This window comes from Cricetulus griseus, assembly GCF_003668045.3.
Source record: "Cricetulus griseus strain 17A/GY chromosome 1 unlocalized genomic scaffold, alternate assembly CriGri-PICRH-1.0 chr1_1, whole genome shotgun sequence".
NCBI lineage: Eukaryota > Metazoa > Chordata > Mammalia > Rodentia > Cricetidae > Cricetulus > Cricetulus griseus.
This window is the reverse complement of record NW_023276807.1, coordinates 134,413,378-134,425,866: the sequence shown is the minus strand read 5'-3', so window position 1 is coordinate 134,425,866 and position 12,489 is coordinate 134,413,378. Positions and strand designations below refer to the sequence as shown.

Below are 12,489 nucleotides of genomic sequence, written 5' to 3'. Positions count from 1 at the left end.
TGGTGGTAAGTACTCTGACCCAATGAGCTATCCCACTGCTGGCCCCTATTTTGTATCTTCAGAGAGCCTAGCTATATGTAGTGAGTTCCAGGTCAACCTGACCTCCACAAAAGACCCTAGCTCAGAAACAAAAACAAAAGGGTAAAAGTACCCTCCCTATTGTTACACAAAGCACATTACAAATTCTCACTATTTTCTACTAAGCTTCATTTTTGGATCAAAAACTACCACAACAAATCCTTTAATCAGAGATTTATTTTTTTTTGTTTCCACATTACAGTTTGCTGTAATTCACAAACTTCCATCTCAGAGAGTTTGGTGACAATGAACTCACCCAGCGTTAGGGCTGCAAGTCCGGCACTCTCCCCTGGCAGAGCAGCCACTGCTCAGTGACTGAGCTCACAGGGTGTTGGGGCTGTGAGTCCGGCACTCTCCCCCAGCAGAGCCACTGTTCATGTGAATGACACTAGCTGTCGCACATCTCATGAGCTGTTTGGGCGGTGACAGCTGCAGCTTTTCACTGAGTCTTCAGTTACTGAACTGAATATGTTTTCCCTTGATACCTTATAGTCATCAGCAAGCTATTTGCTTACATAATGTGTTACAGCCAATATGCTATGTTAAATGCCTGACTTAACGTTCAAGACATCAGATGCACAGTTGGCTCTGATAGCACACAAAACCGCAACACAAGTTTCAGTGTAAGAGATTTACTTCTCTCTCAAAGTAAAAAGTATCCCACAGTTCAGATTTACATAAGTAGTGCCTTCTTTTAAATAAATTAAAAACAAAATGCTATCCTGACTGTAAAATTATAAATATTTCTAGTCCATTTTACAGAATGTTAAAACATTTACAAATGCATTATTTCCCAGTAAATAAACACCATGGCACTGAAGCCAGCTTAAAAAAAAAAAGTCATATATCTAGGATTATGTCTTTAACATTACAAAAATTAAACCAAATAAGGAAAAAAAGTAAAGGAGAAAGAAGAAATTTTACAAAATGGCAACTACTATGATCTAAAAGATGCTGAAATGCCTTCACTCCATTCAGTAACTACGCCATTTCTGGAATGAACATCTGTGGATAATGAAGTTAGGAGAGTGCCTCTCAGTGTTCAGGTCGAAACCACAATATATACAGAAATACTTTCCCAACTGGCCAGGAAAGACAGAACTCAAAACACAGTGACTGTTTAAAAAACACACAACAAGGTTTAGCCAGAATATTCAAGATCAGAAGACTTCGATGGACTAAAGTCTTCAGTGGTAACCTAAGTTACAAGTCCACAGGGAACACTTATTTTACCATGTTAAGAAAGGAAACATGATTTCACGGTTCAATACAGACTGGCTAAAATGAGAAACTGTGGGTGATCTAAGCAGCCAATGTCCCTACAAAAGCATGAAGACATGATTAGAAGAAAGGAGTTTTAGTCCTGTGGCCTCTTCAATTGCTCAGCACATGAAATATCCCATCTAGCTTGAGAAGCACTGGACGGCACTGACTCCCCTTCAGTGGGGAGGAAGATGTCTCTATGTCCCAAGTGACTCATTCATCATATCTATAGGATCTCCAGATCTACGTGCCGAACTTCAGGATTTCGTTTCTGGAAAGAAGAATATCTCCACATTATAACAGCAAAACACCCCCCCCCACACACACACCCTTAAATTCTTTCTGATTGCTAGAGCAACTAAAGACATTTGCTATACTAGTAAGTGGAATCTATGCATAAGAAAAATGAACAGGAAATAATCCCACCTCCCTGAGTCTGTTCATGTGTTAATACAAAGATGCTTTACAAATCTCATATATGCCAATCATGGAAGCACTAGAAACCATAATGCCCCTTTTCATAGTGAAAAGGAAAATTACTGCAAAAAATACCAATCAGAACTAATAAATTTATAACTATCAGAACTAATAAATTTAACTCTTCTTGATATAGTTTAGTAGTCCATAGAGTTTAGGGCAAGCACTGTGCTAAAAAGAAGTGGAGATAAGTTTCTTATCAAAATGTAATTGATAGTGAAGCATCCCAGCTTCAGAATGGTGACTTTAGTTATATAGACTTTCACTGAGATGCATATAGATTCTGGGTCTGTGCAAGTGCTTGTCTGAGTGGCTTACATTAAACCATGAGATTTTTGTTGTTGTTGGGATTTTGTTTTTTTTTTTAAATCATTTATTCTTTTTTAAAGATTTATTTATTTATTTAATGTGGGCTGGTATTTTGCCTATATATACACTATGTGAGGGTGTCAGATCCCCTAAAACTTTAGTTAGATAGCTGTGAGCTACCATGTGGGTACTGGGAATTGAACCCGGGTCTTCTGGAAGAGCAGCCAGTGATCTCAACCTCTGAGACATCTCTTGTTTGTTTGAGACAGGGTCTCTCTACATAGCTCTGGCTCTCCTAGAACTTACTATGTAGACAAGGCTGGTCTCAAACTTACAGAGATCTGCCTTCCTCTGCTGAGAATTCAGGTATATGCCACAATGACTATCTGAAAGTCCTTTACAATGAAGTGATTAAAATACATACATATGTACATAATACATACTTACATACATACATACGAGGCTTTCCTTGACCCTGAGGCTGGACTCAGATTAGCCAGCAGACAAGTAGAATAATACTTCATGTTCTTTAATCAAAATTATTAAGATGCATCACAGACCAAATGCAGAGGCAGATAAGGAAATCTAGCTATCTTCTATTAAGACAGCTACTAGCTTCTAATCCTTTCCACTCAAGGATTTTTGCAAAAAGGTGGAGTAACTGGAGAGACGGCTCAGTAAGTAGATAAGAAAGAGCACTTGCTGCTCTTAGAGAGGACCCAGATTCAGTTCCGAGAAGCCACCCTCACAACTGTTTGTAATTCAAGTTCTAGGGGGTCTGATGCCCTCTTCTGGCCTCTGCAGACACTACACATGTGGTACACAGACTTACACACATAAGCAAAGCACCCATACACATGAAGTAAAAATAAGAAAGTCTTTTTAAAAAATATATGAAATGAAGCAATACTACTAGTAACATGGCGGATAAAGTACAATTACTCTAAACAGAAAGCATAGCGCAGTGTAAGGACATATATAGTACTATATTCCAGTTTTCTACTTTTTGACTAAAACCTCAAGTTTTCCTTTTATTTTTCTCTAGAATTTTTTAAATGTTTTCTATTTAAAGACAAAATACCTATTACTATCTTAGATGCAAAGTAGGAAGAACAGTGATAAAAATACTGAATTTGGAGTTGAACAAGAGGTTCAAACCACTATTCCCTACTTCACTGGCTGAATTATCTAACTTCACTAACCTATCAAATCCTTGCCTGCAAATGTTTTACAAGGTAAAACAGAGTACACATGTACACATGTACATATGTGACACACTTAGTATGGTATCTACATAGAATAAGGACTCCAAAAGCAGCTGCTTTTATCAGAAGACAATTTTGACAATAGTATCTTACTTTTAGCTCCTTCTCAAGCCTGTCCACTTCAGCTCCTAGAGTATCAATAATATTTTCTCCATGTTTAAGCATAAAGGCCTCTAATTGTTCAGGAGTTTTTACTTCTTGAATTTCCTAGAAAGAAAATGAAAGTAGAAACAGAATTTTAAAATTACAGTGGTATATGCATAATTTGTAGCATCATTAAGTTTAATTAAAAATAAAAACTTTACACAAAGGCAATGAATCCCTTGTTTCTAAACAACACAGAAAGAATGCTATGCAGAGTGGGCACTACAAATTAAAGGTAAAGGCAAAGACTGTTCACCAGGTACAACCAGAATGACCTTGAATAACAATAAAAAAAGCTAACCTCTACTTCAGTCTAGTAAGTAAACAATTCAATGTAGATTAAGTCACAGAATTTTTAGAAGACAAAGAAAATGTTTTTTATGATAAAGGGATAACAGAAGGACTTTTTTTTTAAAAAAAAAAAAAACACACAATAAACAACATAGAAGACCCGGCATAGTCCTAGGGATCCCAGTTCTATAGGACTATGCCAGGGGGATAGAGAACTCAAGGTCTCTAGGTGTGGTGGGGCACATCATGATCGCCCTGAGTTGGAAGTCATCCTGGTCTACTTAGCTAGTTCCAGGCCAGCCAGCCGTACATGGTGAGACTCTGTCCTTAAGAAAAAAGAAAAAAGAAAAAGATGCAATAGAAACTTTGCTATCCTGAATGTGGGAGAGAAATGGACACACTCTGGAAGTTAATGTGGAGTTATCTATGGAAGCTAAAGTGTATATTTGGTAGTCTTCATCTACCTTAAGTTTAGCAGTCCATAGCTACTATAAGGAGACTTACATGCATGTATGAAACACCACCAGGCATCACATCTTTTTCTTTCTGAGAAAGGATCTATGGAGCCCAGGATGCCTCAAAATCATAATGCTCCTGTCTCAGCCTATTAAGTGCTGGGATTATAGTTTTGTGCTACCACACCTAGCTTGTAGCATTGTTTCTAACAGTTTAACATGGAAAACAATATAAATGTCCATTTAGTAACAGGATAGTAAATCGTGTCATACCATATTCATAGAATGCAACAGCAGAGACAGAAATGATCCCAAACCATAGAAACTAACAAGGAATCTCAGACATGCTGTTATGCAGCTGTATAGTCATACAATATAAAACCATTTATATATTATACATTTATACCAAACACTGTGGAACATTCAAAATATATCATGCTAAAAACATGCATTTTAAAACTCAGAGTGGAAATTGACAGGTATCAAATTTAGCCTATTGGTTAATTCTGGGGATGAAAAATGAGATTTAGCAAAAAATTACGCTTAAACTGTTTTTGTAATGATTTCTTCCAAGACCTTACACAAACACAGCACATGTTGGATGCCCTAGTGTGAAAATCCAAGCTGTTCTGCAGTCTACAGCTCTGTGAGCACCAACACTGGGGCAGGGATGTAGCTCAGTTGGTGGGAATCTGCATGAAGCCCTGGACTCCACCCCCAGCACACATAAACCAGGCATGGGGGCACATGCCTGCAGTCCTACCACTAGGGAGAAGGAGCAAGAGCTGCAGAAATTCAATTACCCTGCACTGAGGTACACAGTGAAGTCAAGGCCAGCCTAGACTATACCAGACCATGGTGCAAACAAACAAACAAAATGACAACAACAAAGCCAAAACACCAGGCTTTTTGCTTTTGGATTAAGAACACTTAATGTCGGGGCTGGAGAGATGGCTCAGAGGTTTAGAGCACTGGTTGTTCTTCCAGAGGTCCTGAGTTCAATTCCCAGCAATCACATGGTGGCTCACAACCATTCATAATGAGATCTGGTGCCCTCTTCAGGTGTGGAGATATACATGGAAGCAGAATAATGTTGTACACATAATAAATAAATAAAATCTTAAAAACAAAACAAAACAAAACAACAACAACAAAAAAACACTTAATGTGCCGGGAGGTAGTGGTGCACACCTTTAATCCCAGCACTCAGGAAGCAGAGGCAGGTGAATCCCTGTGAGTTCGAGACCAGCCTGTTCTACAAGAGCTAGTTCCAGGACAGCTTCCAAAGCCACAGAGAAACCCTGTCTCGAAAAAAAAACAAAAATACTTAATGTAGCAAATACTAAAAAAATCAAACGGGAAACATTTCAGTTCCTTAGTGTTTTCTATATAGGGTACTCAACTACATAGCAAATGTTAAGACATCACAAAGCCAAGTAGTAATATTTGTTCTGATTACTGTTGGCTTCTATAAATTGTCTCTTAAATTATGGCATTACCCTTTTATCTCTGAGGTTTTGTCGCAACAGTCTAGAAGTTTACTGAAACCACACAGTGCAGACCCTATGTATCTTATTTTTCTTTACATACAAAAATATACCAAAGATAAAGTTGAATCAATTAATTAAGACATAGTAAGATTAACAACAATAAAATACAACTGTAACAATATACTGTAATGTAAGTTGTGTGAACACACCTCTCCTCTACCTGCCCCAGCTCAGTTCCAGTAGAACATACAGATTGAATACGCTGGGGAAAGGGACAATACATGTCCTGGGAACCAACAAACTGCTCAGGAAGGCAATTTAAAATTTATGCTTATCAGTTTTGGATTAAGTTTCTGTTAACTTAATCCACAGAAAATAAAAGAGCAAAATGGGCAGGTATGCTATTATATTCTTAATAAAAAGCATAGATCTGGAATAAAAAATCAGATTCATGTGACTTCCTGTATATGGTTCTGAAACCTTGGGCAAGCTAATTACTCTGTTGTTTAAGTTAGCCTGTATGTTAGAATCTGTTATTTCATCACTATACGGGGTGTTGAGAGCAGATGACATAAAACATGGAACAAGTATTAACAATTTAATGATTACATTTGTTCTTTCGGCTGTCTCTTTTGATTCAACTATAAATAAAAAGTTCTTTATCAGACTTGGGAACTAAGAAGTTCATAGCTGAAGTGATTCTAAGACTATAAAGACAAAAAGTAACTTTAAAACTGTGCACTAGCCAGGCAGTGGTGGTGCACACCTTTAATCCCCACACTCGGGAGGCAGAGGCAGGAGGATCTCTGTAAGTTCGAGGCCAGCCTGATCTACAAAGTGAGTTCCAGGAAAGTTGGGGCTATTACACAGAGAAACCCTGTCTTGAAAAAAAAAACAAAACAAAACAACAAAACAAAACTCACAAACAAACAAACAAATCAAAAACTGTGGGCTACAGAAGAAAATGATGAATACATAAACTTACTTGCAGCATGTGGTCAAAATCCTGCTTTTCCAAGTATGATCGTGTAACAACTCGTCCATCAAAATCAACTTCTGCCTTAAATCTGACTTTCCCTAAGCCCATATCTGTGGCTTTAACATCATGGATTGCCCTGTGATGAAAAACAATACAGGTAAGTCTGAGTGTAACACATCTATACTCTCATGGCAGAGAATTCAGCTTCCCCAACAACACTGCAGACAACTTAACATCAAGCTCATCGCTTTCTAAGATGGACCATCTAGTTTGGTTTCTACACATGATGCCATACAAAAGTGTAATAAATACAGTTTTATAATAATTTACACACATGAGTTACTAATTCTAAAGTGCTTTTCTAAAATACCAAGTTAATCTTATAAACCTTCCCATAGCTTTGGAAGTTGTCCTGGAACACACTCTCTCTCTCTCTCTCTCTCTCTCTCTCTCTCTCTCTCTCTCTCTCTCTCTCTCTCTCTCTCTCACTCTCTCTCTCTTTCTCATTTTTTGAGACAAAGTTTCTCTGTAGCTTTAGAGCCTGTCCTGAACTCATTCTGTAGACTAGGCTGACCTCGAACACACACAGATCTGCCTGCTTCTGCCTCCTGAGTGCTGGGATTAAAGGTGTGAGCCACCACTGCCTATTTCCATCTGCTTTCTTTATAGAACACATAAGAAGTAAAGCCCGTATCCTGAAAACACAGAGTTGTGCTAGAATGCCACCTTAGGAAAGACTCTACATGCTATCACAACACTGGATTCTGATTTCTGAATGATCTCAGACTCACTGAGTCCTAATCCACACAAAGAAGCTTTATCTACTTCCCTGGGATAACACAAGAATAAAGGACTCAATGGCTACAAAGTTTCAGACACTCAAGTTAAAAATAAAATCTGTCCAGATGGGCAAGATGTTATCTCATTTATTCATTTGTTTGCATTCTGTCCTTACAAAGTGCTGTGATGTGTCTGTTTTTGTTTAATACTTAGGGAATGGCTAATTCTATTCTGATGTAGCTGTTCCTTATGTCCTTGTGCTAACTGCAGATAGAAAGCTCTTTGTGTCAAGGAGCCTGTGAGATGTTCCTGCATCAATGCCTCCTCTATCCTGTGTGATCCCCTCTCCTCAAATTCGACCCACATCTAGCCCAGAGAATACAGCGAAGTGATGAGATGCCATTTCCCTCATCAGGCAGGTTGTCTGTCGCTATTTTCTTGTTCACATTCAGTGAGTGCCCATCAGCTTACATGTTTTGACTAAGCACACTGCCATGTTGGAGAGACTCAATGTGGCAAAGGACCATCATCAAAAAACTAGCAAGCAGCTCCTTTCCCAGGACATAAGTCAATCAACACCTTGACTATTGTCTGTGAGAAAGACTGAAGCAGGGCCTGAATCCCTGACCACAGCTACTATCTGATAATAAACGTTGCTTAAACCACTAAGCTTCGGGCTAGATGTCATACTGCAATAGGTAACTAATATACTGTTCAAAAACAAGCAAAAAAAGCAACTGCACAAACTCTGATTCATAGTTTCCAATGACATAATTCACATATCTTCATTCTCGGAGACAATTCACATTTGTTTGAGTTCTTTTACTAGCTTTTAATTAGAATAATGCACAATGCACCAAAATAAACAAAAATGGACAGAAATAAAGTAGAAACAGGTAAGTCAATCACAGCCATGTGGTGGGAAATGAATTAATTAGTTAACAGAAAGAAATCTGAAAAAGTTGCAAATATTTAGAAACTGACATGCCCCTAAATACACACACACACACCCTAATAGGGAAATCAGTACGTTGAAGAGACAACTGTACTCTCGTGCCAACTACAGTATGAAGATATGAAATCAACCTTAGAATTTATAAATAGGTGAACAAAGAAATGGTAGTACATATAAACAATGGGATATTATTTTGCTATGAAAAGAAATTACTTAAATCATGAGTGAATTTGGAGGATATTATGTTAAGTACAATAAGATGGACACTGAATGATGAACATTTCATGTTATGGAAGCTAAAAATACTGATCTTGTAGAAGTATCAGGGAAGGAAGCAGACTGAGAGGGGAAGGAGAGGGAGATGGAGAGAGACTGTGGTAAATGACTACAGGGACGAGTGGGATGAAAAATGAACCTCTGTATTCCACAGCACAGTATGCACATTACTTACGAGTGGCAAAACGTAATTGTATACTTAAACAAGCAAGCAACTACTTTGGGATTTCAAATGTTCTCAATCCAAAGAGATAAATTTTTATGGCAATGAATGTATCAACTCCTGGATCTGATCATCACATGCTACAAAATTTAGTAAAGTATCATAAATACATATAATCATTATATGTTAATTAAAAATAAAAATAAAGTTTTAAACAAGCAAAATGAGAAAATGCTTTGAGAGGAGAGAAAATGCTACAGGAGAACAATGCCTGGATATAGAGAAAGCAGAGGCTGAGAGACAACTTCTATCTGTGAATGTCTGCATGAAAAAGATAACAAATGGTTAGAAAACTTACCCTCCTACCTAAAGACAATGGGAACAGAGCAAACTAAATGGAAGGCAACCAGAAGGAAGGGAACAATAATGATTAAAGAGGAAATGAAGGGGAAGGGAGATGGAAAAACAAAGTAAGTCAATCAAATAAAAATCTAGTTTGAAAACCAAACTGACAAATATTTATTATTTTTAAATAGTGTTTGTGGGGGCAGGTGGAGGCTTAAGCTAATACAATCAGAAATAAAAGATGTGGCATTACCAACCTTAAGGAAAAACATTTTAAAGGAATCATGACAAAACCCCACATATTATACATGTAAAGGAAAGGTTTCTAGAAAACACAAACTTCTAACGTAGCTCAGTAAGAAACATCACCTGAAGTCATTTGCCCGGGAGATGCAAGGCCCAGGGTTTGTAACACAAGGAAAAAAATGTGTAACAGTCTGTAACAAGTAAGGGAATTTATAAAAAACAAAACAAAACAAAACAAGAGTAACAACAACAAAAAACAAAACCTGCTTAATATAGAAAAGCTCATGTCCAGATGGCTTTACTGATAAATTTTATCAAAAAATTTTAAAAGAAATTACTACACCTGATTTTTGTCAAAGAAGCTAAAGTTATACAATGGAAAAAAGAAAGCATCTTCAACAAATGGTGCTGGCATAACTGGATGCTGGCATGTAGAAGACTGCAGATAGATCCCTATCTATCGCCATGCACAAAACTTAAGTCCAAATGGATCAAAGACTTCAACATAAGTCCAGCCACACTGAACCTCTTAAAAGAGAAAGTGGGAAATACCCTTGAATGAATTGGTATAGGAGACCACTTCCTGAACATAACACCTGTAGCACAGACACTGAGATCGACAATTAATAAATGGGACCTCCTGAAACTGAGAAGCTTCTGTAAGGCAAAGGGCACAGTCAACAAGACAAAACAATAGCCCACAGAATGGGAAAAAATCTTCACCAACCCCCACTTCTTCAGAGGGCTGATTTCCAAAATATACAATGAACTCAAGAAGCTAGTCACCAAAACACCAAATAATCCAATTAAAAGGTGGGGTACAGAACTAAATAGAGAATTTTCAGTAGAGGAATCTAAAATGGCTGATAGGCACTTAAGAAAGTGCTCAACCTCCTTAGCCATCAGGGAACTGCAACTCAAAAGAACTCTGAGATACCATCTTACTCCTACCAGAATGGCTAAAATCCAAAACACCAATGACAGTCTGTGCTGGAGTGGACATGGAGAAAGAAGAACATTCCTCCATTGCTGATAGGAGTGCAAACTTGTACGACCACTTTGGAAATTGGTATAGCGGTTTCTCAGGAAAATGGGAACATTCTACCTCAAGATGCAGCAATTAGACTCGTGGGCATATACCCAAAGAATGCACATTCATACAATAAGGACATATGTTCAACTATGTTCACAGCAGTGTTGTTTGTCATAGCCAGAACCTGGAAGCAACTTAGATGCCCCTCAACTGAAGAATGGATAGAGAAAATGTGGTGCATTTACACAATAGAGTACTACTGAGCGTGGTGGTGGTGGTGGGGGGGGAGGAGTGGAACTTTAAAATTCACAGGTAAATGGATGGAACTGGAAGAAAACATCTTGAGCGAGGTAACCCAATCACAGAAAGACAAGCACAGTATGTACTCACTCCTATATATGCATACTAGACTTAGAGCAAAGGACTGCCAGCCTACAATCCACACCACCAGAGAAACTAGGAAACAAGTAGGACCCCAAGAGAAAACATACGGTCCCCCGAAGAAGGGGGAAAGGGACAAGAAACCCTGAAGGCAAGGGAATGGGGGGATTGATATGTAAAATATAGGGATTGATATGTGAAATATATTAAAATTTTTAAAAATTAAAAAAAGAAATTACTGACAGGGCCTGGAGAGATGGCTCAGTGTTAAGAAAACTGGCTGCTCTTCCATAGGACCCAGGTTCAATTCCCAGCACCATTTGCCAACTCAGTCATCTGTAACTGCAGTGCCAGAGGAAGCCTTCTTCTCACCTCCATGGACACAAGCCACTCATGTAGTGTACAGATAAACATGTGGACAAAATATCATGGCCCCCCACACACACACATAAAAATAAAATAAAAAAAGAATGAATATCAATTCTTCACACATTCTCCATAAAACAGAAGGGAGACTTCCCAACTCACTCTATAAAGTTAATATTGTAGAAAGATAGTATGAACAGGACTCATTTCACATGAAATATTCAACTTCAAATTCTGATCTGACTAATTACTTGCAAACTTAAATGTATAGATTTTAGTATATGTCAATCACTAATGTTTTACTAATTCAGGCATACAGAAAAATTTTAAATTTCAGGAATTTCAATTATGACATTGCATGCAGTCACACTGACGTATAATCCCTCATCACAGAAGTGGAAGGTGGGGCGGGGCCTTCGCAAGTAGATTAGTGCCACCTCTGGAGAACACGGATTTCTTGCTCTTAGAATTTCATTCATTCCAGGAGCCAGGTGTCACGAAGCACACCTCCCCCATTTTCCCTGTTCTATATGTACCCCCACTTTCCACCGTGAGTTCAAGCAGCATTTAAGACTCCTGTATTACAACTGTGACCTAAATAAATCTTTTTTCTTTACAAATTACCTGCTCTCTGGTATCCTGTTATAGCAACAGAAACAATCTAAAACCAAAACAGGGAACAAACTAAATACCTTCTATTTTAAGTTTGAACAAACAATCATACTTATTAGTTTTTCATCACTGTAGCCAAACATCAAAGATAACAACTGAGGAGGGAAGACTGTGTCTTGGTACAGGGCATTGGAAGCTTCAAGGCAGACTGGATCCCTTGCTTTGGGTCTGGGGCAATCAGAGAGAGTGAGTCTGTATGCAGGAGCTAGTCACTTTGTTGCAGCCAGTAAGCAGAGAGGGACAGAAGAGACCAGGTCCAAAGGACATCCCCTGTCATGACCTACTTCCTCCAATAAGCTCCTAACAGCACATTCAGCTCTGAGCTCATGAACAGATTAACTGATGACCCAATCACTTCTCAGTAGCCCTACCTCTTAAGACCAAACCTTCAACACATGAGTTCTTGGTGGGGGGTAGGGGGTGGGGGTAGGGGGATGTTATATCTGAATTAAAGCAATGTATATATAGATAGTGGAAATTTGTTTTTTCTTGGTCATTGTTGGCATCCTGCTAGGGACTGA

The 12,489-nt window shown here is 38.3% G+C and overlaps 1 protein-coding gene across 3 annotated transcripts in view; it reads right to left on the bottom strand.

The window, feature by feature from the left end:
* Positions 1-237: 237 nt before the first annotated feature.
* The window catches only part of Slc30a9 (solute carrier family 30 member 9), a 55,503-nt gene continuing 43,251 nt past the window's right edge, over positions 238-12,489 (bottom strand). For all 3 annotated transcript variants that reach the window (XM_035452447.1, XM_035452446.1, XM_027390818.2), the window contains 3 exons: positions 6,758-6,887; positions 3,486-3,599; positions 238-1,612 (listed from right to left, as the gene is read on the bottom strand). In XM_035452447.1, coding sequence (XP_035308338.1) covers positions 1,568-1,612; positions 3,486-3,599; positions 6,758-6,887 — 289 coding nt within the window. In that variant the 3' untranslated portion in view covers positions 238-1,567. The remainder of the gene's footprint in view (positions 1,613-3,485; positions 3,600-6,757; positions 6,888-12,489) is intronic.